At 34.4% G+C, this 26,606-nt stretch overlaps 1 protein-coding gene across 1 annotated transcript in view; it reads right to left on the bottom strand.

Annotated features, from left to right (window-relative positions):
- Window positions 1-26,606, bottom strand: part of DIAPH3 (diaphanous related formin 3) — a 190,751-nt gene that overhangs the window by 70,065 nt on the left and 94,080 nt on the right. The window contains exons 21-24 of the mRNA XM_083855235.1: window positions 25,523-25,652; window positions 15,144-15,270; window positions 6,023-6,185; window positions 1,940-2,075 (exon numbers count right to left, since the gene is read on the bottom strand). Of these exons, the coding sequence (XP_083711361.1) occupies window positions 1,940-2,075; window positions 6,023-6,185; window positions 15,144-15,270; window positions 25,523-25,652 (556 nt within the window). The remainder of the gene's footprint in view (window positions 1-1,939; window positions 2,076-6,022; window positions 6,186-15,143; window positions 15,271-25,522; window positions 25,653-26,606) is intronic.

Genomic DNA, 26,606 nt, shown 5'->3' with positions numbered 1-26,606 from the left:
CAGCAAAATTCAGCTACTCCACAGTCACACTTCAGGTAAGTGTTTTGGTACTTTGACAGAGAGAGGACCTGGTTACGAATTTTTTAGCAGATCAGACATGAGTGATTTACAGATGCTTAATGAGAAGACAGTCTTTCGATGAACAAGTTATAGCTAGGAAAAAAAAAACAGGAAAAAAGAAAAAAAAAAAAATCACGTTTTTTTGATTGGCTATGTAGCTCCAAAAAATCAGAGCTACATTATGCCTCCAATTAATACTATAAATACCATCATGGTAAGACTGTCAAAATGACAATAACAATAATTATCATTAAAAAACCAAAACAAACAACCCCACTTTTCATATATTTGTTGTTGTTCTCCCTGACAAAAAAATCTACCATGTGTGCTTTCCTTCCAAAATTCAGGTTTTCTAGTAAACTTCAAAATATGTTGCAAACGGACACAAGAAGCCTTACAACTCATCAGTGGCCAATGTAGTTGATACCAGGCTCAAGACATTTAGAGCTTTGTTTACTATCTGCTGTTTTGATCCATCATTCCGAACTGAATCTTAGGTAACTCACAGGACAAGAAACACCTTTCTGTACACTTGCATGATATCAAAACCCCAGGCTACTGAAAGACAAGTAGAGGACAAGTACTTAGCTCCCTGCCACATCAGCTGAAGTAGGCCACCATCAGAGGCCTACATTCACATGTGTATATAACACATAAGTCTCCAACATTGGCACCTGTATTCTGGGGAGACTGAACATGACATTATGAAGAACAGGACTTCAGAGCAGCTTTAACTTCGACTAAAAGACTATCGATTTTCCATCAAAAATGCTATCAGTCATACATAGAACATGTCTGAGAGAAATCTCGTTTGAAACATTTCCAACCACGCATAAATACGGACACCACTTTTAACCCTTCCTAGTCTTCTGCAGCCTCCTCTATCTTCTGTGAGCCTTGAAAAAATTGTCACTGGTGGTTTTCTGATTGGGTCTTAAATTGTACTTCTAAAAAAATTAGAATTTTTGTGTTCAGAGAGCAGCTGCCTGATTTCCCCCAAGAAAGCTTTAGACTCACACCTCAAAACATAGAGCCTTATAAAAATAAATCAAAGACTTTTGGTCTGAAGCGCCTCCAAAACTAAACACACCTACTCTGGCTATTAGTGAAAACTGGAAGAGACAGGTAATCATTTATGCCAAAGGTGCCAACCAGGGTTTAGGTAGGGAACTGTTTAACAAGACTTGCTCAGGAAAAAATAATAAAAAAAAATAGCTCATGGCAATTTACCCAGTTATTCATGTATCATTGTGAAGGACTATAGAAGCTCAGTCTAGGATAAAATACAGGCATATAGAGGATCACCAGACACCTCTTTTAGTAACAGAAAACTCACAGCATCTGCCATCTCTTTTGGTACAAAAGACAATACAGAACCAGTAACTTTTTAAATGCATGGCTGAGGGAGTTTTTGAGGTGTTTCAACAGGAACCTGTTAAAATAACAATTGAAATACTCAAAGAAAAATAATAAAGTAATTCAGGAAGAGCTTAGTCTTGTAAAAGAACAAAAAATGAGTATGTAATCTTAGCTAAAGAAAATGGCTTTGTGATTTGGAAAATGTCTTTTCTCAAGAAATATAAAGGGTTCTGAGCATAACTGAACTTAGACTTGGTCACACAAGATTCAATACGGTCCAATGGAAAAATAAAAAGCAGCAATTTGAGTTCTTTTATAACTCAAAACTCCAGGCAATTAGGAAAGCTTATTAAAAAACCCCAAAATTTAAACACCGCTTTGCTGAAAACTAATCAGTGAAAAGGCATTCATCTATGTTTTGTTTTTTTTTTTTTTCTCATAGCACATTCAGATAATGAAAAAAATAGAAGCTTTATTGCTAGTAAAATTCTTGGTAAAATGTGTTTTCTACATCACTTACCTGTTTTCATTTCTAACAAGCGTTTTTTCTTTTGTTGTCTCTCTAGTTTTTCCTTTTCTGCCTTCTCCTTAGCTATTTTAGCACGTCTCTGTTTTTCTTCTGCTTCCCTTCTTCTCACATTTTCTTTTACTGCTTGCTATGAAAAAAAGTAATAGAGTTGCATTAAAATGAAAGTCTTAGCAAAAACAAAGCTGAATCTTAAAAATAAAGAAAAAAACTTTCAAATGGTATCCCCTAACTAACCCTAATTTATCAAATCAAGGAAGTGTTTTACATTCCATATTTAGTACATTTTATTCAGAAGAGTAAGCAAATTCAGAATAAATACATTAAAAGCATACTAATTGGCCCCAAATGAGGATTATAAATTCAGCAAGAAATACATCTTAAGAATACACATGTTAATGTAGGAAGAATTCAAAATGTCTAAACCACCTTGTTCTACAAAAATCTATGTTACCATTCTTAGTTCTAAAACAATTTCAACACTTTCTTCTTTGTCATGCTGCCACTGTACCAAGCAAAACAAGGCTGCCTGGGTAACCATGTTGCATTTTTATTATTTTTATCAACATCTGCATTAATTCACTGGGTTTATAAATTCTGGTTAATATCCATACAATTCTGTTTATTTTGACTTATAAATATGTACTCCAAAACTTCCACTGAAGCTAAAACAGAACAATGAGTTTCAGAGTTTTGAAATAAAAATTTTGCATATTCAGACATTAAGGAAAAGAACTCTATTACATTCAATACATTTTTAACAAAAGTATTTTGGGATTATCTTTTCGTTATTTTAGTGTTAGCTATGCACGCTGGTATACTCTCAGTGCTCTGAGAATTTACATTTGCATTAAAGGTAAAGTGCACCTATTCATTGGAGAAAGTTGGGGTTTTTTTCAGAACAGTTACATAGAACTCTGTCTTTCATAATATATCAAAGTGTCCCCTCTCACAAAACAGCTAACATCTTCACAAGGTACATGGCAAAAGCTGCAAGTTTGCAGCGATAATTAACGTCTCATTTGTTTTTAGGGAAAACATCCAGACTGCACTCAGGGAAAGAAAATAATGGACTGACAAGTGTTACACAGCACAGATGTATGTGGATTACAGCAATACTTGCACAGGCACTGTTTGTAGCATCATTGGCATAGAGAGTGACCAAAAGAAGGGGAATGAAAAATACTACATAAAGCTTGTGAAGAAATATTTGTCTTGGGTAACTGAAGAAGAATAAGCTTTTCATCATGAAAAAACGACAATGAAATTGATTTTTTATACAAAGTAAAACTGTATTTTCACAGTGACACCTCCAAAGTCACCTCTGTCAAATTTCTTGATACAGGGGGAGGAAGGTAGATGCTTCCTACAAAATACTAAAGTTTTTGATTGAATTAATTTTGACAAATGATTTGCTGATTTTCAGACTGGGCATTCTGTAGAATAAACTACTGGATAAACTACTGGATAAAATTCAAATGGGACCTGGTACTTGACTAGTACAATATTGGCAGAAATTACACACTTTCCTTATAGAGTGACTAAGGAAACTTCTACTTTGTACCTACTTTTCTCCAAAAATAATATCAGTAGGACTCAGCCTCAGACTGCAGTCATTCAAATGTAGATATCTATTCTTTCTAATCATATTGAACAAGTGGGCTTGTTCAAACCCACTTAATAGCTTATATCTTCATATGCAATGCAAATTGGATGCTTTGAAGTATCACACCTTGCCTTTCTCTAACAGGAAAGTGATTTTCCACAAATTCTATGTCAAAACTGAAAATTTCAGGCTGATGATGTCTTGGGTACTATTTAACACACTTCTCCAGGATACTAGCTGCTTCTGTAGTTATGTGTCCTTTGAGACATCAGGTAGACAGCTCTCCAAATTCCACTAAATGAATTAAGTATGCATCTCCCTTGACTAAAACACAAGATTAGACACTCAAACTCTCATACAGATATGCCCTAAGGCCAAATTCTATCCTATATGTCCCATGTGTTTTCAACACAAAATGTAAGTGGAATGCTAAGACCTAGATTTTCCAAACAAGGCATTCTTGGGTTTTCTCTGGTGATTTTGAGGGTAGTTTCTAATTTTTATTTAAGTATTTGCTTAATATAAGAAGAAAAATAGAGTCTAGGGAACACTCTTACTTAGTTGCTCTTCTTCTGGTTCTTGAGGTTATGTCTCTGCTGCAGAGTAACTTAGTGCTAATAGGAGCAAGGGGTTTCTATACCCTATGATTAGCCCAATTAGCCTACTCTTGGACAGAAGAGCTGTTACCTCGAGGTATGTTTGCTCCCTTTCCTACAACTGGAGGAAAATTCTAACCATTAGACAATTTCTTCATCATGAAAGTTATTCTTCCAAGGAAAGGAATGAGCTTGTTAGCAGTACCTGTGATGCTAGAAAGTACAGAAGGAGGTTAGCAGGGATATCTGATATCTAATGATGTTCCACTGAGTGTACCAGCTGTGGAAGCTAAAGCTCTGAAGGCAAGATGCTTCATCCCTTTTTTTGGATCTGGCCAAGTAACTATACTCTAGATTTGGTGCTCACAAAGTGTGAATAATAGTAGTTGCAGCTACCAAAAACACTGAAATAAAAAGTGCAGGTCAAAGTTGGCTATGAAACTGAAGTCTACGGCTCCAGATTTAAACACTAATATTTTAAAAACTTTTTAATATATTTTCATTAATTAAGAATGAAAAAAATAATTATAAGTAGGAAAATACTTCATGTGAATCATCAACTTTGCATGACAACAAGATTACTGAACTTCACTCTCCCATACCTACTGGTGACAAATGGTCTTTTAGTTTGGGCTTCTTAATAATCCCATGATTTTTCAGCACTAAATTTACAAGTCTCCTGAACTGAATTTTCTAAGATAATAATCACCTTCAGTTTCTGTCAGTAGTAAAGACCAATACTAAACAATTCTGAAAATCAGCTCATTTGTCTCATGCTAGGCATCTCAAAAATCTTTTCTGAAAAGTCACAAAACTTAGCAGCTACTCAAAATTTTGCTTAGTGTCATTGAATGATAGAGGGCTTCATGCCTTATTTACACATCTTTTTCATACAGCCTTCAGACTGTACTCTGCAAGACAGAATTATTAATTTTCCTCAAGGTTTCTTCTATCATGCCCATCAATAATACCTAACTGTTTTGAAGCGTTAATTAATCTATCTTTATGACACTGCTGTGAAGTAGAGGCTAGCACCAGTCCTAATTTTACGGACACAGAGAAGAAATATGGGAAAATTAATGCAAAGCACAACCACTTCTTTAGAGCCTCCAACTCAACATGAACATTTAGAATTCTTCAACATTTACATGGGAGCTATGGTTTAAACATCAGGAAGTAAAGTAATACAACTATTTTGCAATATTTATTAATTCTGAAATCAGACTACTGAGTTTCATATTAGGTACTGATCGAGTTAGGAAAACACAAACAATGCCCCTGTTCCCAAAAATCTGCCATATGTAATTTGCCAAGCAAAAGTATTGCAGTTGAATATTATCTAGGGTTTTAGTCAAACTCTGAAGCAGCAGAGCTTAGTAATCATTACATGTTCCAAATGGTTCCTAAATATGGATTCCAGTTTAAGCCCTTTCCTGAAAACTGATGGACATATGAATTTCAAACTGTGTCTCAGTACCTGTGAAAGAAGTAATTTTCTCCACCTATATCTCCAGACCTCTCTGAAATCATTAAAAAACCCAACCAACCAAGTCAAACCAGACAGACTGGGAAACATGCAAGCAACCTAAATATGTGTGTTGTAATGATCAGGCTGCAATGAGGACCAGGTGGCAAAATGACTAAGTGAATCTTTCTACAGATCTACAGGCATTAGTTGGATCACTCCTCCAGATTTTGTCACAAAACTCATACTCATACAGTATTCCTGCAGGAGTGTAGTCAATAAGTTAAGCTATGTAATCATCAGAAGCCAGATGTGACACAAATCAGCTTATTATCCAAATGCATACATATAGATAAAGCTACAAAATAAAACTTCTAAGAAACATTAGGCATAAAATAAATATATCATACCATGAACATCATCCTGAAGTTGTTTAAGTCTGTTAAAAACTCTTCCACTGAAACTTTCTTCAAGTCAATGGCATAATACCCCATCACATTCTGATAGAGTTTTTCCATGTTCTCATGCATCCGTGCAAGTTTCTGAAAATCTTCTTTGGCGTGAACTAGGAAGCTGTACACTGCTGTTAAGGCTGCAAGAATACTCAGTGAATCCAATCAAAAACACTGCTTTCGCTTAACATAGATTTGCATGTCATACACATTTTTTTATTTCCTCAAATAAGGACCAAAATAATTCCTTCCATGTTTTATCTAGAAGGATACAGTATTTCCAGATACAGTGTCATATCTGGAAGGATACAAATACTAATATTTACTGTGTATACTAGGCCTATGAATAAATTCAGGGACTTTCATCAAAATATCTCAACCCCTTTAAAGATTATTCAATTATTACATAATTTCCTTATGAAATTAAATGAAATGTAACTAATCTAACTTCAAGCACTCATGTAGTTTATTTAGTGTCACTGTCTCCTTATTGAAGCTAAATGCTTAGGTATAATAAATGACAATTTCCATGGAATTTAGGCACCGATTTAGATACCAATAATTAACCTGAATACTTAATCAAAAAATACTATAATTCCTACCAAAATTAGAGTAAAAATAGAAATATTGATTAACAATACTAAAAGAAAAGATCATGAAAGATAAAAAAGTTCATTGTAACAGCACTGCGCTTATTTCTGTTCCTGAAGGCTGCACCAGGTATTTATGTTTTTTCTAAGGCTATTTGAAATGTCAATACATTTTAATTAAAATAGAGGTGAAAACAATAAAACTACTTATATAAAAAATGAGCAATTTATAAATAGCATAAAAGTATTGCATATAAAATAAAAACCCCTATGTTTATTCAGGACTTCCAATAACGTAGTTTTCCAGAGAAGCTCAAAGACAAAATATTCTACATAGTCATTTCCTTATGTTGGGCAAGTTCAGGAACTGTGCACTTTAATGGAATGGTTAAACAAATATTTATGTTCCATTATTTTCCTGCTGTAGTAAATGCTACAAAAGGCAAAAAATAGCCATTTTATCTTTACTCTTAATTGCCCACCTCAACTACTGCAAAAGAGGATTTACAGTGTTCATACACTTTATACTACAGATTAAATACACTATAGTCACTTCATGAAGCACAGAATTTTTAATCAAATGCATTATAATCTAGACCAACAGAATAGCACAAGACCTGGCATTTTTTCTTAATTAATCTTATACCACTGGCCTCAGTCCATCGTCCCAGGCTGCACAGATGCCCTTGCAGGGCCTTTCGACCTCCAGCAGATCAACACTCCCACACAACTTGGTGTTGTTAGCAAACTTACTTGAGGGTGAACTCAATCCCATCATCCAGATTATCAATAAAGATGTTGAACAGGACTGGCCCCAAAACTGAGCCCTGGGGAACTCCACTAGTGACCAGTACATATTAACATTATACAGCTGGATGACTTCTTTTACTCTTCAGGTTTCTTGCAATGGACTCAGTTTTTTAGTTTTGTTTAGAAGCTGAATTCCATTTCAGTTGCACTGTTAAGTGTCCTTCTGGTTTGTTAAGGTTGCTTTAAAAATAACAAGTAAAAGGTTCATGGGGGGTTTTTTGTGATCTAGAATCCAGGCTAGAAACTCACACAATAATGACCTCAGATATGTGCAGGAAGGAAGAAACAATGCACTTTCACAATATTCTACCCAGTCACTAATGACTACTAGCTCATTCTGTAAGTGTTCAACAGCCTCCCCTAAGACAGTCTTGTGAAAAAGGACTAACTGAAGTCAAGGTTTCAACAATTCAAAAAGATACATCTTCCATCACCTCTCAACTACCTATTTTCAGACTTTCTCAACATGGCTCTTTTGCCAGTACAAGCTTCTTTTCATGCTTTTAGTAACTTCACAAGATGCAGCTCATAAGCAGCTTCAGACTGCCTGTGCTGACTGGCTGGCAACAGCTCAAAGAGAACTGATGCTGCTAGCCCTCTTTTCTTCTACATCAATTTGAATCTCCTTTACTCAGCTCCCAAGATGAGCATAGCCCACAGGAAACTGATCTTTAGACTTCAGATTCTTAAAAAGCTATTGGTAGGAAAGCAAAGAAAGTTGATGAGAAGTTTGTCTATAAATGCTGCCCAAAGACTATATAAAAAGGGATTATGAGAAACAAGACATGACAAAACACAAGCGAAGACCATCAAAAGAAATGTCACCAGGAGACAAAAAACACAAACAAACCTAAACAACAAAAAAAGAGTGAAACTTGAAAAAAGAATTCCTACATCTGGTTTAATTTTGATCCTAAAATTTAGGATACTTATCATTTGTGATTCTTTGACTATTAACAGCTCTTATAAAAATACAGGTTTTTGCAATTATGAGGGTATTTATTTCCACAGAGTGAAGGGTAAAGGAAAATAATTTGGTTTTGCTGTCTCTCTATATAAATGCCTGATATTAAACATTTCAGTATTTTTCGTTTTCTAGGAAGCAAAAACAAACAAAAAAAAGGGTTTAAATTATCAGTAAAATGTAGACTTCATCTTGTAAATTCCAGAAATTATCCTTAAAAGAAAACTCGGGGAGTGGGGGAGGTGAGAGAAAATTTCTGTGATATTCTTCAAGACACGTCTAAAATTACAGCTATGTTAATAGAGTCCATATAAGCTGGTTAATTTTACACTGTTGAAAACTGACTCCCCTAGAATGTCTGATGCATAATTTTAAATACAAAATACAGTATTCTGGCAAGATGTTTTGCTATCTAGTATTTCAATGCCAGACACAATGAATCCTGAGATTTTTATTTTTCAGCTGGTGCATTATGGGATACTCCAAAGTTCTTGGCATTCTACTGAGACTGTGCTTCAATTTAGGTATTTTTAATAACTCCTTTTCCTTTTCTCCTTAAATATGGCTTTTGTTAGCCAACTCTAGCTAAACTGGAAACAACAGGGAATACTACTGAGTACAGCAATCCCAACTGTAATTATTATGAACAGGTTGATACATACACATTATCAACTACACAATTCATTGGTTTTGGATGAATGAAGACAGAAGTACAGCTGAGCTGCAACACAGGTAGAAAGAAAAGGAAATCAAGAAGTTTGGTATTTGTTAACTTTTTCTGAAGTTACTTCATGGACTGTCTTTTTGGAATCACTGTACTACAGATCATTCTGCTAATTAATGTAACAGGACAGCATTGCGTGGCTGAGACAAGATCTGTGGCAAAATTTCTAACTGCTGTATTTTTGGTCTTGCATATTCTGGCAGCTCTTTTCAAAGTGAAGTTCTTATACCGATTTTAATATGCTGTGGTATATAAAATACTAATATAGGGCAGCATATCAAATTAAGTAAAAGCAGCTGTTACCCTAGAAAAGATAATGAATAACATTAACCTCTGCCAAACACTTCCTTAAAAGACACCAATATTCACCACTTGTATTTTAGCAGAATCTTCAAAAGGGAACTGAGACCACCACTATACTAGATGACAACACTCTTCACAAAATATGGCAAATCTTTTGAAGACAGATGCAAAAAGACTCTGAGGTCACTTCAAACCATTTCAACAAATGATTTTTTTACTAAGAGCTAGCGCTGTGACTGCTGTAGGACTCTGTTAAGGATTTCCCACATTTTGTGAAAATAATTGCAATTGTCTGAAAAATACGTGTCAGAGAGACTTCTTTTTATATACATATACCAAGGTTCAACAGAAAAATTCTGCTTCTGAAAATAATAGTTCAAGAAACACATAGAAATATTTAGATTTTTAAATTAGTAGCTTCTGAAGAGTACTTGTCAAATAATAACTTTTCATTGATTCTCTCCTACTTATCTCTATGTTATAAAATAAAACAAGTTGGCAGGTATTTGTGTCACACAAAGCTGCTGCATCCACTGTGAGCGTATCATATATCACAAGTAAAATCAGTGCTAACTATAATACATGCCTTAAGTCCAGACCAGATATTAAAAGAATTATAGACTTACATTAAATCTACATTGGTTGCCAAAACCCTATCTTATTACCTGTCCACACAGTTAACATCTTGACCCTCTACCAAAGAGCAACACACAACCTTTTTTTACCTGAAGAGCTCAAGTCCTGTAATCTGCAAAGTCCTTAGGATTCAAGGACATCTTACAGATTCAGGTTATGTTGCACGAGGGGAACTTCAAACTATGAGGTCAATTAAGTAACCAACAGTTTGGAGGCAGCAAGTAGTCCCTTCCCTGCAGTTGAAATGGGTTTCTTCTACCTCATTTGGTAGTGAAGGCTCTGACTCATTTAAGTGCTGTTTCTTCCTCCCCTTTCTGCAATGTCAACAAATCAAATTAAATGGCAAGGGAACAGCTGATTGATCAAAAGAAAATACTTTTTTCCTAGCTGAAAGGCAGCAATCAGCTGATTGTCTCTCAAGTATTAGTTCCCTAAGTTTCTGTAAAAGAACACCATCAACACTACTTTTATCAGTAAGCTCAAACTTTCTCAGCTGCTGCTTGGAAAATCAGAAGATGGGAGTTTAATGATAAAGAGCATGTTGACTAAATCACTTAATTAAACTTTTCATATGCAATTTAAATACTCTGTATAAACCCACTAAATTTTTATTTTGAACGTACAAGTATATTTTGTTCACTGTGCTTTTTATGGAACATTTCACTCGATGGATTTAATACGTTAGATCAATATCAATTCAATATTCTTTGACTTCCCTAATTAAAGGAAACAGAAGAATTGCGATAATAACTATTTCTTTTCAGCTAGCATACACACGACGGCTCACAAATTAACACAATCTAATATATAGGAGAAATATTCATAATTACAGACTTTGTCAATAAAAGAGTGAACCAACTGTGCATGTCTCTGACTTCTTAAAGAAACAAGAATGCTAATCAGTTCATTAGGGGGCTTTGGGTTGTGATATTTAGCGACAGGATGTAATGGCCTGCCTGTCCATGGAGCTTAATTGTACTCAGGATGAAAAATTATTTTCTACAAAGCACCATGCTTCCTTTTTAAAACTTACTGCCAGTTTCTTTTTATGAGCTGCATGCTTTTCAAGACATCATCAACATTCAGATTCCTTGTCATAGGAACAAAAGTAAAGACAGGTCCAGGTTTCATCATGCTGTGCAGGATTATCTAACCTTTACATCAAACTTTTTCTGCTTCGTAATTTATTGAAGTTCCTGTTTTTCTAAAGGCGAGCTGCTTTAATTAGTGTGTTCACAGACATGACTAGAAACCATATGCAACTCTACTGTTTAAAAATTGCCATCTGTCTGCTGGGTCAGGTAGTAGGTGAGGGTAAACTGCTTCTGTTCATAATATTTACTATTCAAAATATTGTACTTGAATAGTCTAATACAATGAAATACGTAGTATGGCTGGTGTAAGGACTTAAAGAGCGCAGTTGCTTGTCTCAAACACCCTTTAGGCCACAGAAGGATGTTGCCATGAGATAAGGACAGAAGGGAGAGACAGGATGTTTCTAACCTGGCAGTAGCACATCTTGGTTAATGCATCCAGACAACTCCCACTGTAGAAATCTGTGTAAAGAAGCAACTGCAAATACACATATCACTGGTCAAACAAAGATCACCCAATTTATGGGATAAATGGGCAACTGTTATCATTGAAGATGCCTCTCCCCAAATATGCCTCCTTGGGACTATAAATTAAGCCACTGTGACAGGAACCCAAGATAAGATAAAGATAGTATCACCTGTCTGGGTGTTATCTCAGACCTAGAGGAAGGTAACAAAGCTGGAGGAGAAGAATAGATCACTGATAATAGACACAAAGAATGCAGAATTTCTGGTCCACAAGGAAAGCTAACTCAGCAATTGTGCTGAAATCAGTTCCAGCTGGGTAGAAAGTAATTCTGGCAGGGAAGATCACAATACGCTGAACCAAGAAATGCACCAAGTCAAATGAAGAGAAAGACTGAGCACAAGACTAACAGTAAGAGAACGTGTGTAGCCAATGAGCATCAATTCATTTGTTTGCTAAAATGTATAAATAGTGAAAAGTTTTGAAAACCATCTCAGAACACACTACCACCAAGAAGCCCAAGGTGAAGAAAGACTAACAGCATGCCACTGGATGCACGTGTGAGGACTATCTCCTGCTTTACATTGCCCTTCCTTTACCCCTACCCATCCCCATTTACTGTTAAATAAAATGAGTATTATTGACTTCAGCATATGGTCTCAGGTCACTAATCAGATCTTAACAGTTGGGTTTACCTGTACTGATTAATTCTAAGTAAGACCAAATATTTATTTTGCTTGTTTCTGACAGGCAAACTAGGGAAAACAAAGAGGAAATGAAATTTGGCAAATACAGCATGAAAATTCAAGTGACAATGTATTCAGTTTCTAGCAGTCTCTGTGTTATTCATTCTTCTGAGCTAAACCTGCCTCTGCATCACTGTGTTTAATAGTTCCTGACATACAATCTTTAGCCACCTGTTTAAGTCTTATATGACATTCATTCACATTCTCAGTTTGTTGTCCATGAAAACATTACTGTTAGTATGATTTAAGCTGCTGGACAGTATTTCACATGGGATGAACCCATGAATATATTCTACTCTTTGCTTCTGTATGGGACACAAAATTACAAGTATTTTTACTGCATTTTCTTAAATTTTTGATTTTTCACCATCAGAGTATTACACTATTAAAACATTCCTTCTGCATAATTTATTGCCAGTTGCTGCTCATTGCCACCACTCGCTGCCACATGTAGCTATATACTACATTTTTTCAGATGGGGTAATGGAAGAACTGATGATATAAGAGTATTGCTGATTTTTATAGTATCTTGTTTGTTTTCTGCTTGTTCTCAACTGGATTTGTTGCCAATTGTTCTAATACAGTGTTTCCCCTTCAGATCTATTAGTCTATAATCACTGAAGTTCACTTGCTGCTTTGTCAGCATCTCCCTTTGATGTGAGGATCTTTTTCAAAGATATTAATCCAGAAAAAAGAAAGTAATCAAACCACTTTTTAACCTAAGAAATTTCTTTCCTTATAAGTCTTTGCTAAAACACTTTGTTGAAACATAGATGGAAATTCAGTTATGTTCTACCGACTTCTTACCTTTATCTGCATGCTGCAATAGACCTGCAAAAGATGGTTTCTCTTTTGAAAACACACAATTACTCTCCTCCATTGCATTTTATCCCTAACTAATACATGTTCATTTTGTATTTATTCTTCATCAGTTTTCTTCATAGAGAAGCCTGACTTGTAGATCCTCCTTGTAGCCCTTCTGAAAAACTTGTGGGTTTCTTTTCAGCTTTGACCTGGTCTAGTGAAAGGTGTTCCTGCCTACAGCAGAAGGGTTGAAACCAGACGATCCTTGAGATCCCTTCCAACTCAAATTATTCTACATTTCCTCTATTGTATGATGCCTTTGAACCTTCAGCTACCTTAGTTAATGTAAGAATCTGTAGTCCATTAAGTTTATATTTGAGTTAATTTTGAAATTTTTTCAAGTGTTTTGTGACCACTGTTTACTCCTGGAGATTTATTGCTATTTATTTTATATTAATAAAAAGAATTCTACTGATTCCTTCATTTAACATCATCCTTTCATTTAAAATATTACACAGTAGGATCAACTGAAGCTCTCTCTAGAGACAAGCAATACAAAGAACAAATTTCATATGGCTATGATCTATCTTCTTGACAGACATTGATAACCCATGTCCTCTCTGGCAGAATAAGAGCTTTTGAGATGCCTGAAAAAGATGAAGTGTAGATCCTCCTCTGCATTTCCTAGGATGATCACTATCCTTTTTAAGTGATCAGTAAACTGCTCAAATGGTCTTCATATATGGGGATGGAATTTCAATCCCTGAAAGAGTTTATGCTACTTCTTGACAAAGTCTGCCTACTTATTCTGTCTTAAATACAATTTATAACTTTTTAGCACAGTATTCCACTCACTTCTGCCAGGAATTTTCATAAATGTCCAAAATGTCACAAAGGAAAATGAGGCATCCTACATAATCATTTTTGGATTTTAGATGTTTGGTACTAGCATATAATGTATATAATTACATCTTTATTTATCCGCTTTTCTCTTGCCAGAAGGTTAAGATAATTCACAGTGGCCAGAGAAGGCCTGAAGCTATGTTGCAAACACCTGGGTTGCAGTGCATCTAATGAAGACAGAACTGGCCCTCACACAGGAAAAAACAGTAGATCCACTTGGCCTTGGGGTCACTTGCCATTGCTCACGTAACAAGATGAGATCAATCAAGAACTCTGTGTCCTGAGTCCCCCAGTCTTTGTAACACAGCAGTCTTCCAGCTAGGTAACAAACTAACCATGCCTGCAGAGCAAATTTCAGCCTGTCTGCTCATATTTCTACTTCCAGATTTGTCTTGATGCCAAGCATATATGGTCAATATTTGCTAGAGAGGTTTAAGTGAAAGAATGTGGTTTTTTCCAATTCAATTAATTCTTTTCATGCTACAAGGCGTTCTTATGAAAGATAGGCAGTGAAGTTGGCTGTATGATTTGGAATAAATAGTGAGAAAAAGAATTTTGGCAAAAATAACGCCAGAAAACCGTTTTCATGTGCTATGAATCTCATTTCTGAAATAACAGAAATTTTCTGGTTCTGTGGTTGCACATACAAAAACATTCACAATGGTAATGCATACTCTAGAAAACAAAGAGACACAGGGTGACAGATATATTTTTTTAAGAGACTCTGACAAAAATACCATGTAACACTAGAGTGCTTAACATTCCTATTATAACTTCTTTTCGCTAAGTTGAGAAATTATATACAGTTGTAGAAGCCAGCAATAGGCATTTTTTCTTCATTCATTCTATTTCAGAAGAATCCTTTACTTGGATTGCTCGTGTATTTAGTTTTTGAGAGGAAAAACAAGTCATATTTTTCAAAAATACATGCTACAAACTAGACAGAAATTATGCAAAGAAATTTAAAATTTAAAGCAATGCAGTTAAATTACTTAGAGATTTTTCATTTGTTTTGTTTTTTAAGCGTGCTCTAAAGGATATTGACATTTTGGTTACAAACTTATCGTGGTTATCTTCAGGAATTGGGAAAGTCTGCAAATCCTTCTCAAGCTGTTGAAGTTGCTTCTCCATATGCTTGAGGCTCTTCTCCAGGTTTTCTGCTGAGACTAAAATACAGAACATTCATTCTGTTAATACACTAAACAAAAACTATTGTTTTCAAAATGCAAGAGTTAAAACCAAGTCAGCATACTACATTGTTAATTCTGAAATAAAAGCACACTTAGCAAATTATAACACAAGATGAATGAAGAGGTCACTCTACAATGTTCAGCTCTCCTCACTTACGCAGATTCCTTATTCTCACTAGATGTATGCTGTTTGAATGTGGTATTTTCTTTTGTTTTTATGCCCAAGGTTTTGCATTGCAATTAAAGCTCTGTTTTACGTAATCTGAGATATACATATGCCAGTCTGTTTCTTCTGATTAACCAAAGGACAAGTTTTCAAGATATTTTAAAAACCATAAAACTTTTCTCCATCTCATTCTGTTAAAAGAGAAGAAACAAACATTTTTATGAGAGATCATGAAGAAAATAAGATTCTCAAACACAGAAAATGAGGCTATTAAACACCTAAGCATGAATCCTAAACCTCAGTTCTCTAGTTTAAAAGTTCTATGTACGGTAAAAAACACAGCAGAACTTGTTGCAGCAAAAGTGCTTGCCAAGCATTTGAGAGGGTACGACAGAGCAACACAGGGAGTTAGGAAAAAGAAAGGAGTGGAGCTGAAACATCAGGGATTTATGGAAGGATAAAGAAAAATATAAATTTTCTTTCCCAGGAAATGAGAGATAAAACTTTGATCCATTTGAAGCAATGCATGTAAAGTTGAATGCTTGATCTGTAAATAGTTGACTGAAATATCAAGATGAGCAGAGTAATCTGAGGACAGCTAGCATGTATTCCATCTTAGATCTATATTATTGCCATCAGTTAAAACTTATTTTTTGATTATTTATGAAGTCAACATTTATTTAAATTCGATAAGAGAAACAGATAAAGATGTAAGAACATACTGTGAATTCTAGTCTGATTACTTTTTTTTTTTCTTTTTAATTATTTATTTCATTCATAATACTGTAAATATCTGTAAAGGTATAGTTACCTTCATCTTCATCTTAAAAAAAAACTCCTTGGAGAAAGTCTGTGTCCATATGATGCTACTAGGATCTGTAGTGGATCCATAATTTCATCCACCAAATAGTTATGTGAGAGAAAACATAAAATACATAGAATAAACACATCCTTCTCTGATAAAAGCCTGACAGAGTCCCCAAATGACCAGAGTAAAATGCTGCATAGCAAATACAATCCCATTCATAGCAGAAAGGTTAAGACAACTGTAAAATGATCCATGGCAATGTGATAAATTGCTTTATAATCACCATTTTTAAAAGCCTCTGGTTACTCAAAAAACAGTTTCTCAATTGTATATTAGACTTGCACATTTTGACTCAGCCATTGGTAAGCCAAAATCATCACCAGTTAGGCCAGTTGGCTTCAGTAAATAAAAAACTTTTTTGTTTAGGGAATATAGCTAAAACTAGAATCTGACAATGTTGACTAAGGCATGCTTTAGTCTTCACTGGCTCCAGACACAAACTTGATTTTAATAGAAAGTCATACTTCTATGTCATGAGAAGTGTCTGAGGGTTAGGCATACACCATTTTACATGACTGCTTTACCTAGAAATATGCTAAGAAACAGAATACAACAACTTTTGCCTAATCTAACTTTTGATTGGACTCTTCATAGGACCGTTCATCTCAAAGAGTTCAAGTACATAGTACAAATTAATGTAACATATACATGCAGTATGTATAGTACCTAATGTCAAAATTATGAGAGCTGGCAAGGAGCACCAATTTAAAAACAATACAAAAGCCCACCAAAAAATCCTCTACACCAATTGCAGGGAGCAGCTGAGTAACAGCTACACTCTTTTACCCAGATGAGAAACTCAGCAAAATAACTCAGTGCATAGAGCTGATTAACAGGTGCTATATAAGAGATTTTCAAGCTCTTGTTTCCAGCACAGCCAGGTTTTCACTCTAGTACTTCAGGTTTTTGACATTAAACATTTACATATTTGATCAGGAATCTTTATATCTCTATTTTGTCCTGAAGAAGTTTTTTTCCTCTGTCATGATCTTAGTTTGTTCTTGAACTTAAGATTTCAGCATGCCTTTGATTTCAGCAGTGTATAACTATTAGATATATTTTCTTTTAAGACTGTATTTCTGATGATAGCCTCAAATAAAGCCTGGTTTACAATATGCTGCTATTAAGTTTGGTACTATTGTCTTTGCAGCTTTCAATTTAGTGTAAACAAATTAAAAACAAAAATCAAACCTCTAAATACAACTAGCTCTTCCAAAAAAAGATCATTCAAACTAATTGCCAATCTTTGCTTGCGTGCCTCTGAAAGACATGGTATAAAATCTGAAGGGACATAGAAGAACAGCAGAAAATGAAAAAAAAAATCCTTAAATTTAACCTCTAATCTTGGAAGGTTTCTGAAAGAAACCCAAGCCAAACTGAAGTAAACAACTCACGTTAGTTAAAAAACAAAGTCAAACCCTGGGGTTTTGAATGTTAGTGAGCCCACAAAGCCAAGTTGTTTGCTGAATACAATGCATGTGTGCCTAAATAATCTCCTACTTACACTGGCTCATACCCCTGAAGCTCCCACAGCCTTCTTCCAGAATGGCTCCTGCTATTTTTATAAGGAATAATTAGATTTCCCATCATCTGTTTTTCATGGTTAAAACAACTTCATTCTTAGGACTTCCTCTTCTGAATTTGGTTTTCTAATAACACATTTATTCCAGAAGCCTCTTCACCTGCTTCTGCTTTCAAATAATTCTGCATAGTGTCTTAGGTGATGATTGATCAGCCTTTTAATTTTTGCTTTAGAATTTCTCCAGTTATGCTGGGAATACCTTATCTGATGAACCTACAATAAAACATCCTTCTTTCTTGACCAAAGCCCTTATTACAGTATCAAGATGTGTGATCTTGTACTTCATGCTATTGATTTTCATTTCTTTTATTCTGCTTCCTCAGGATCACTCAGTAATGACAACCTGATAGCCTCTCATCTGGCAAACTATCTAACCCTGTGTCAGACATGCTCATTGGTTTTTTGGACCATGTTCCTTTTAAGAGAGTATTTTGTTTCTTCTACTTTTTATTTTAATGAATATTCTCCCATTGTACATAATATCAAGTGCTTTACTGAAGTCAACATAGATTTTATGGGATTGAAAAAAAAAAGAAAAAAATTAATAACCAAGCTACCAAAAAATTAATTTTTATTTTATGCTACTCTCATTAACCTTCCTCTGTGTTGGATTATTCTTTCCTCTATAAACCTTCATATTGATAAAGTCAGATAAAGAGACATGAAATTGCTCAACACATTCTTTTTACAGTTTCTTAAATATTCTGTAGTAGCACAGCATTACTATAGCCACAGCAAAACTTGGTAAGAAATGTACTAACTAAACATCTATTTTTATCTCAGTTGTCTCAAGATGCAGAATATGAAACTGATATTTACAGTATGAGAATACAGTACTTTGATTTTTTTCTTTCAAAAAAATTTCTCTGGAGAGTTTTTTGCTTCCCTCTCTCCCATCCCCAAATCATCGTTCTTCTTAAAAATAAAACAATATTTAATCTAGCTTTGAAACTATACCTGTTTTATCTTAAATATTAGAAATAATTTTCTGAAGTTAAGCAATACTTGCATGCACTCTCATTTCTATTGCTGCAAACCGTTTGCTACTTTTTGCAGCTGTTGATATTTCAGACATCTTATGTGCCCACTCTCCATAACAATGGATGTTGCTATCTCCTAATCATGATGCTCTTTCTCTTGCCTTCAGGTATTTTGGTTCCCTTGTGCTATTATGGCCCCTTTATTCTGAGAGAGTGACAGTGACAAACTGACCTCTAGCTTGATACAAAAAATTATACCATATTATTTTAAAGAATTCTGAAAATATGCTATTGGTTTTGCCAAGTGAAAATCACACAGGACTGATTAAGTTTACTGACTAATTCTCTAAAATTGTCATCGTATTATAAATGCCACTTTTAAAAGTAAAGTTAAATGACAAAACATAGCCAAAAAAGCCCAATAACCAAGAATTAAAAACCCACACATATTTTCAGGTGGATTTAGAGCACTAACAAAGAAATATTTCAGGGGAAAAGTATTGAGAGTTTCTGTAAACACCAGCAAAGGCATAAAATATCTATTAACAGTAGCATAAAATCTACTTGGATATACTCAGTGTCAGACAGCACTGAAAATACAATATTTACAGGTTTTTTTCTCCCAAAATAATGATTTCCCTAGTCTCTACAGCCATTTTCTAGCTTTCTTGCCTTTTTTATCCCCTTTCTTCTTTGTGTGTGTGCCTAAGGTGCATACAACAACACTCTTTTTGAGATCTTTTTTCTCCCCAAAGCTCTGACAATGCCACTGGTTCTTCAGCACTCAGACCTTCCCTTCTGTAGCTAGAGCAGACTTCAGTTGCACACATCAAGAAAAGCAGTTAAGTAGGATTTTTGTCTCCTATTATGAATTCAAAATAGGAATGCACTGGAATTGGTAAATGATGTGGAAGCATTTTTGTACCCAGTTCACCAGTAATAATATTACTATCATCAGTAGTATTAGCCCTCAGGTCTTACAAGCAATTATGCCCTATACTACCTCCACAAGAACCCAGGCCTGGTGGACTTGTTCTAAACTTCAAGAGCCTCCTGGGAGAAATGCAGTCTGACACCACATCCCTTTTTATAATGTGCAGTTTAAGCTCAGAAATTGTTAATATGAGAAACAGCTGAAAACAGAAACATCTGAATGACAATTCACTGTTTGTCAGTTATTCATCACTGAGCTGCTACTGAAAGAAAGAAGCAGCTGCTAAAGTAAGCAGGAAAAAAATGGCCAAGCAACAGGATATGGCACAAACCCGGAGCACAGGGATCAAGGTCCCCCAGATCTGTCAAGAGACAAAACCATATAAAAGAAGAAATTAAATTCAGAGGAGGGAGCAGAAAGAAGACCCTTGCATCAGCTGCAGCTTCTCTTGCTGAAGAGTTCTTGAGCCTCACCACCTGCTTCCTTGGGGACCACAAAGTGCTGAGCTGACTGCAGCACGTTGTATACCTGCAGATAATTTAGGGTGTGATTGTTAATAACTAACTATTTTGAAAATGCAGTGAGAGTGGTTAATAATTATTCAGAATGAACTATTAGTATAGAATGGCAATGACTATCAGTCTAGTATAGTTAAAAATACAAGTTCAAAAGTGGCCACATTTATCAGTTTTTTACCCAATATCATCATTCTAAGATCTAACCCCCTGAGGTATACAGGTAGCAAGATACAGAAGTCTACATGTACATCTAAATGCACTCAGCACCTTCCTACTCATTAAAATTAAGCTTTTTCACCTTCAAGGGTCTATACATCTGCACAATGCATTCAGCTTTTTTTTTTTAATTGCCTTTTCCACCACTTAAAGATTCCTCTTGCAATTGATTTCTGCATGACCCATTTGATATTTTTCGTATTTCAGCAGATATCTGCATTTTTCCCCTATGGAGTATATAATCCTGACGGCCTGAAAATAAGAGCCTGTGAATTTGTGACTCAAATCAAAACCCAAGCAATGCATAGCATAAATATATTTAATAGTACTGAGAAATTTGTTGTTAACTTAAAAATTCTCTAACAAGAAAAATACATTTTCTTATGACATACAGAATTCTTATGGCATATATTTTTACTATTTTTCTCTCATGCTGCTCTAACATTTTTAAGTTTTATAGGTGGGGGTGTCCCATTTTTCATTAATATAGCTTAAACTTTTCAATTTGGCTCCTAGCTTTTTTATTTTGATGTGAAATTAATTATCTGTTAAAAAAACAAATGAAGTTTCAAAGAGAAAATGGATACATTACTTGTAAAGCTGTGATGAGTTAATGTCTTTTAGAGAAAGGAAGACCTGCAGCTTTATAGTGTTATTACAATATGAAAGACTTGATACACTGTTACCTGTAAGGTCTGTGTAAATTAGAGTCAATCAAGTAAAACAGCAGCCTGCATAAATGCAATATAAATCTTTATAATACCATAAAATATGAAATTAGTAAATTGTACTGAATTACCAAAATATATCTTGTCTGGAATAGTAACAGAAAAGCAGGAAAGTCATTATGTTTAAAAGAAAAGACAGCTTTAATTATATAAATCTTCAGGAACTGTCATATCTGTAAGCTCATTAACTGAAATGAAAGCTCCTCCTGCTGATGTAAGAGCACTTAGAAAACGGGATTTGCTATACTTCAAAGTAAAAAGGTACCTTTAATTCACTTACTGTAACAGTGAATTAAATCTACTTTTAGTATTACAAAAGTGAAAACTAGAACTTTAGCATACAATGGAAAAAATCCAAATCCACTAATTAAATACTTTAAATACCCCGAAGCAAACATCAATTGCACAGGTTTACTTACTTACACTTACTGTTTGTCTCTCAAAGTTAGATTTAGAAAAATATTTTTCCTGCAACAATAAATTTACATACTGTGAATATTTAATAATTTATAAAATACTATAAAATATGTTAGCTTCACCATTAACTTGGGGGCAGTCACCTGTCACTGCTCTTGAAGTCTTACAAGCTATTTTAACAGCTTACTATATGATCACTGGGCAATGTTTAATGAAATTAAAGAAGCATGAATGTTTCTTCTGAAAAGTATAAAAAGAAAATGAGTTGCCGAACCTTATGATGTTCTAATGTTCACCATTTTGAATAAGAAATAACTTGAAAGGAAAGTTTTGAGAATGAGCAAGTATAAAACAAAAAAGATACAAGGCATGCTACAAATATGGCGGCTGATACAAGGACAGTCATGTCAAGGAATGATTCTAAAAAAAGCATCCTTTAAGTAACTTGTTTTGAGAAACCTGTAGAAGACAAGAATTCTTGAAGATGATCAAGCTAACACTAACAAGCACCGTATAATTCCAGTTTTATGTATAAATACATATGTTCAACTTCAAGTTTTCTGTTAATATTGTTCAAATGGCATTTACCCATCTTTCTACCCCATTATTTTGATTTATAATTTAAAGGATACCTGCAAATAACATTTTATGCCAGTTAAAAAATGTGAAATTATTGTATCTGAAGACATGAATATGCAGACAGCTAATAAAACAAACTCAATAAAAACCAGCTTGCAACAAAGGTATAGGAGAATAGAATATTCCTATCCAACTTCGTTGATTTATTCTTGGAAAGTACTTTAAAAATTACTTCAGAAAACAAAGTTCAATAAAACCATGAAGGGAATTTAATTCCACTACCCGCACAAGGCCCTAACCTTTGCCAGAACAAAAGCTAGAGAAGAGGATTTAAAAACAAGTACTGGAACAAAACACTATCTCTATGGTTCAGGGAAAAAATTAACAATATATTAATACGACACAAAAGCAGAAAAGAGTGATGCTCTTCACCTAACAACTCTGAGGAACAAAACAGCACATGTGTGAATAGAACCTTTCTACTGGATCACAGGAAAATCCAAGGCTGACTTCCTCCTTTCTGTGCTACCAGCAGCCTGTAACCCTCAGATGTACCATTCGGATTCAGTGGTTTTCCAGATTAACTGGAAGTACAAATTGCCTCCCAGAAATGCAAATCAGGATGGATTATTTCTACTAAACCCTAAATGACAATATCTTAGAATGGAGGAAATCCTCTAAGCCCTCAGTATCAAAGATCTGTTCCACCATAAGTACTTTTTCTGGAATATGCATATTTGACTATATAAAAGATTCTTGATTCCTTCCCCTCTATCACTGTTCCTAATAACCATAATGATGGCTTATAATATCTTCTGTAATATCTGCTATGATTTCCAGCTCTCTTGGACAACTTGTTGGACTTCACCAGCATATCAGTAATACATGAGACCATTACAGTGGATGTGACTGAAGAGATTCACAGACTTTCTTTTTAACTGACCTTCTGCTAAGCTCAAGCAAAAATAGCCACTTCATTAAAAATTTACTGTACAAAAGTTGGTGCATATTAAATCAACGTGCTTCATAAAAATGTACTTTTGCAGAAATACTAAAAGATTTAAAAAAATTCCATGAGTTTTTAAGATCTGCTGGGTTTTCCAAAATTCCAGTGCAGTATGAGTCTTTCAAAAACAGAATGAAGTTTTTCAGGTAGGGAAACAACTATAAACAAACACAGTGATATGTGACTCTGTTAAAGAAGTCCTAAGCCTCTTTTTTTTTCAATAAAATGCCAAGTTTAGAGGGTCTTCATAGAAAACTAAAGCTGAGTTGTTGTAAAAGTAATTTATTGCATGGCTAAATCAGTCTCATGAAGGCAGAGTTCAAAGGATAACAGTTCGTGCTATTATGCAAAGTTGTGTGGCATAAATCCCCCATGTCCCAAGCAGAAGCAGCAGCAGCATCCATCCATGATCTCCATCTGAGATCTCCCCACTCTCAAAGCAGTGCATTTTTATTCTATTTTAACCCAACCAGCTAAAAACAGGATTCTACTACTGTCTTCTTGGACCCACCTGGGCCTAACATTGATCTGCCAAAGAGGTTGTCATTTCTTACACAAATTCTACCTACATAGTTCAATCTAGGAATGCTAGCAGCTCTACATTATGTTTTTGTTATGTCTAGGACCTAGTAAACTTTCTAAAAGGTAATGCTACTGAATTTCAAACTAGGCTTTAGGTTAGTTAGTTTTCTTACTAACTAATACAGTCTCTTATTTGCTTAAGGCACTTAAAATAGTCTCTACTTATTTAAAACTAAACTTATATTTCTGCCTCATGTCTGTATGGATTTATATATTTTAGTTTCTCTGAAGGTTTTAATCCAGCCCTCACATTTCTAAGCCTGTATGAATGGGGCCCAGAGGGTTTTGCATCTCAACAGTAAAACTCAAATGCAAATGCATCTCATAATATGCTGTAGTAAATTCAATATATAAACGTGAAAACATCATCATCCTACCTCATACTGAGTGAGATCAAAGACTCTACTAGTCATTCCTAGATGCATAGAACAGAACAGAAAGCTTGGACAAACTGAAAATTTTACTGGTTACTCTGTGAGTGGTCAGTGATTCAGATCTCAGAATTTTTCCAGAAAACAGTCAGCAGTGTCATATCAGGCAATTGTCTACACTGAAAATACTGCCTTCTAGTAAGAAAAAAAAACCAACTCAACCACAATACAGACAATAACATATTAGTGATGAAAAAAAAAGTGACCAGTTAACACTGAAAATAATGCCAAACACACCAGATTAATGTACAGCAGAAACTGTTTCTATAACAAGTATAAACAGTTAGGTGAAGAGCTTGAAGCATTTGACAGCTATTTAAAATAATTAAATTTTTCTGAGGTTATAATACACCAAGTAAAACTGGAAATTTTTAGAACCAGAAAGTGAACTCTAAGTGACCACTCTCTCAAGTCCTCTATCAGAGGCATGTTTTGCAGAGCTGTAATTTTTGGCAGGAAGACTGACTAAGGCATGAGAGAGACACACTACAATGCATTATAGATAAACTGATATTTTCCAAACTGACATAAACTAAAAAAATTTTAACTGAGCCCATCCAATCATTTCCTTCCTGTCAGTGCAGGACAGTGCTAAGGTAGCATCAATTTCTACCTCTATGCTTTGTCTGTTTAAATTACTTAAACTGATAAAAAGTGGAAAAGGCACTTTTAATTAAGAAATTAATTTCAAAAAACTCCACTGGTGCTTTTACAGAGATTTCCCATATTCTATGTTGTCTGATGAAACTAAAAATTTTTCCAGACTTCCAGTGTTACTGTTGAATGAAAAAGACACGTGTAGGGAACACAAAACTGATCCATGTTTGAAAAAATTAAAATAAAGTGATGCCAGGACAGCCTTTCTACATGTTTGAATCAAAAGATGGTGAGTGATACACTTATTGTATAAAAGATCAAAGATTGGAATTAAAATTTGGTAACAGACAAGAACCTTTAAAAGAAATCCAGTATGGAAAATGGCTCTAGAAGATATGTTAGAAGAAATATAATGGGAAGTTCTGTAGTAAATGTTAGAAGACCAAACAATAAGTATCTTCAAGACCATTCATAGCAGCTCAAAATACTGATCTGTGATATTGACTATTAATATCTATTTTTTAAATATTGCTAGTAAAAAATAAGTATCATCTTATACACAAGATGCTGGAACGTGTCAAAATCAAAAATTTTGTATAACTAATTTCAGTTAGTTATACAAACCTTTACTAGCTTTATCCAAATGCTGAAAATCTTCAACAAAATTCAGGACATCCTGATAGCTTTCTTCACACACTTCTACAAGAAAATGGAGCAATGTTGTTTTCTGGTCTGCCGACTTCGTGTCCTTCAGCTGGGCGGGGAAAAAAAAAAGTAATGTAATAACACTGAGAAAAAAATTATTTATGGCCATTTTAATAATTGATATATATTAGTAATTATTCATCCAAAAAAAGGAAAGAACAAACTGTTATAGTACATTTCTTTTTAAGACAGCAATGGGCTGTTTCATTTTTTCTCTTGCTAAAAATCCCTAGAAAAGTCATGATAAGTACTTTTTCATTCTACACAATATTTGTGTTCAGTATTCAAAAACAGCACACATATTTCTTTTAAAAATGTAATTATTTTAACAATACAGGAATATTTACAAAACTGTGAATAAGCACATGAAAGTATAAAAAAAATGGAAGTAAAATCAGCAAAACCTTACTATACATAATGCACGTATCCACTGCATTACATGATTTCCTTCTTTATGTTTAAAATTAACTCTAGCCTAAAAATATTTATGTTGTGGAAGCTACTCAACCTCAATGTGCACAAGTTCTTGTTATCGATTCTCAATACAGTAAATAAGAGTTCATAGGTTTCACTGTTTAAAAATGCTGACTTCAAGAATTCTTAAGCGTAAACTTTCTTTCTGGAATCTTTATACAGATGAAATTATTTTCAAGCCTGGCCACTTTAAAACTTGTAGCTATTTGTGTGAAAACACTAACAACTGACAAACACTTCTGTTGTCATTTTTCAACTGAGACATTCTTTTAAGTCAAAGACATTTTTATAAATAGAAAATGACATCACATATGAAAGCGTTTCTTCACTACTTAAGAACTATTTCTACACAAAAATATTTAGTGGGAAAAATATACAAGTATGTAGGCACAAAGTAAACATGAGTGTAAAAAGGGTTGCCACAATTACACAAAAACTTGTCCATCTGAATATCAAGGCACAAAGTCCTTAACACAGTATTGATATTTCACAATTAACTCTAAAAGGTCTGTTTATTTTCAAAGATCAA

Source organism: Zosterops lateralis, assembly GCF_965231275.1.
Source record: "Zosterops lateralis genome assembly, chromosome: 2".
NCBI lineage: Eukaryota > Metazoa > Chordata > Aves > Passeriformes > Zosteropidae > Zosterops > Zosterops lateralis.
Note: the sequence above shows the minus strand (reverse complement) of the source record. Positions and strands in the feature narration are given on the sequence as shown.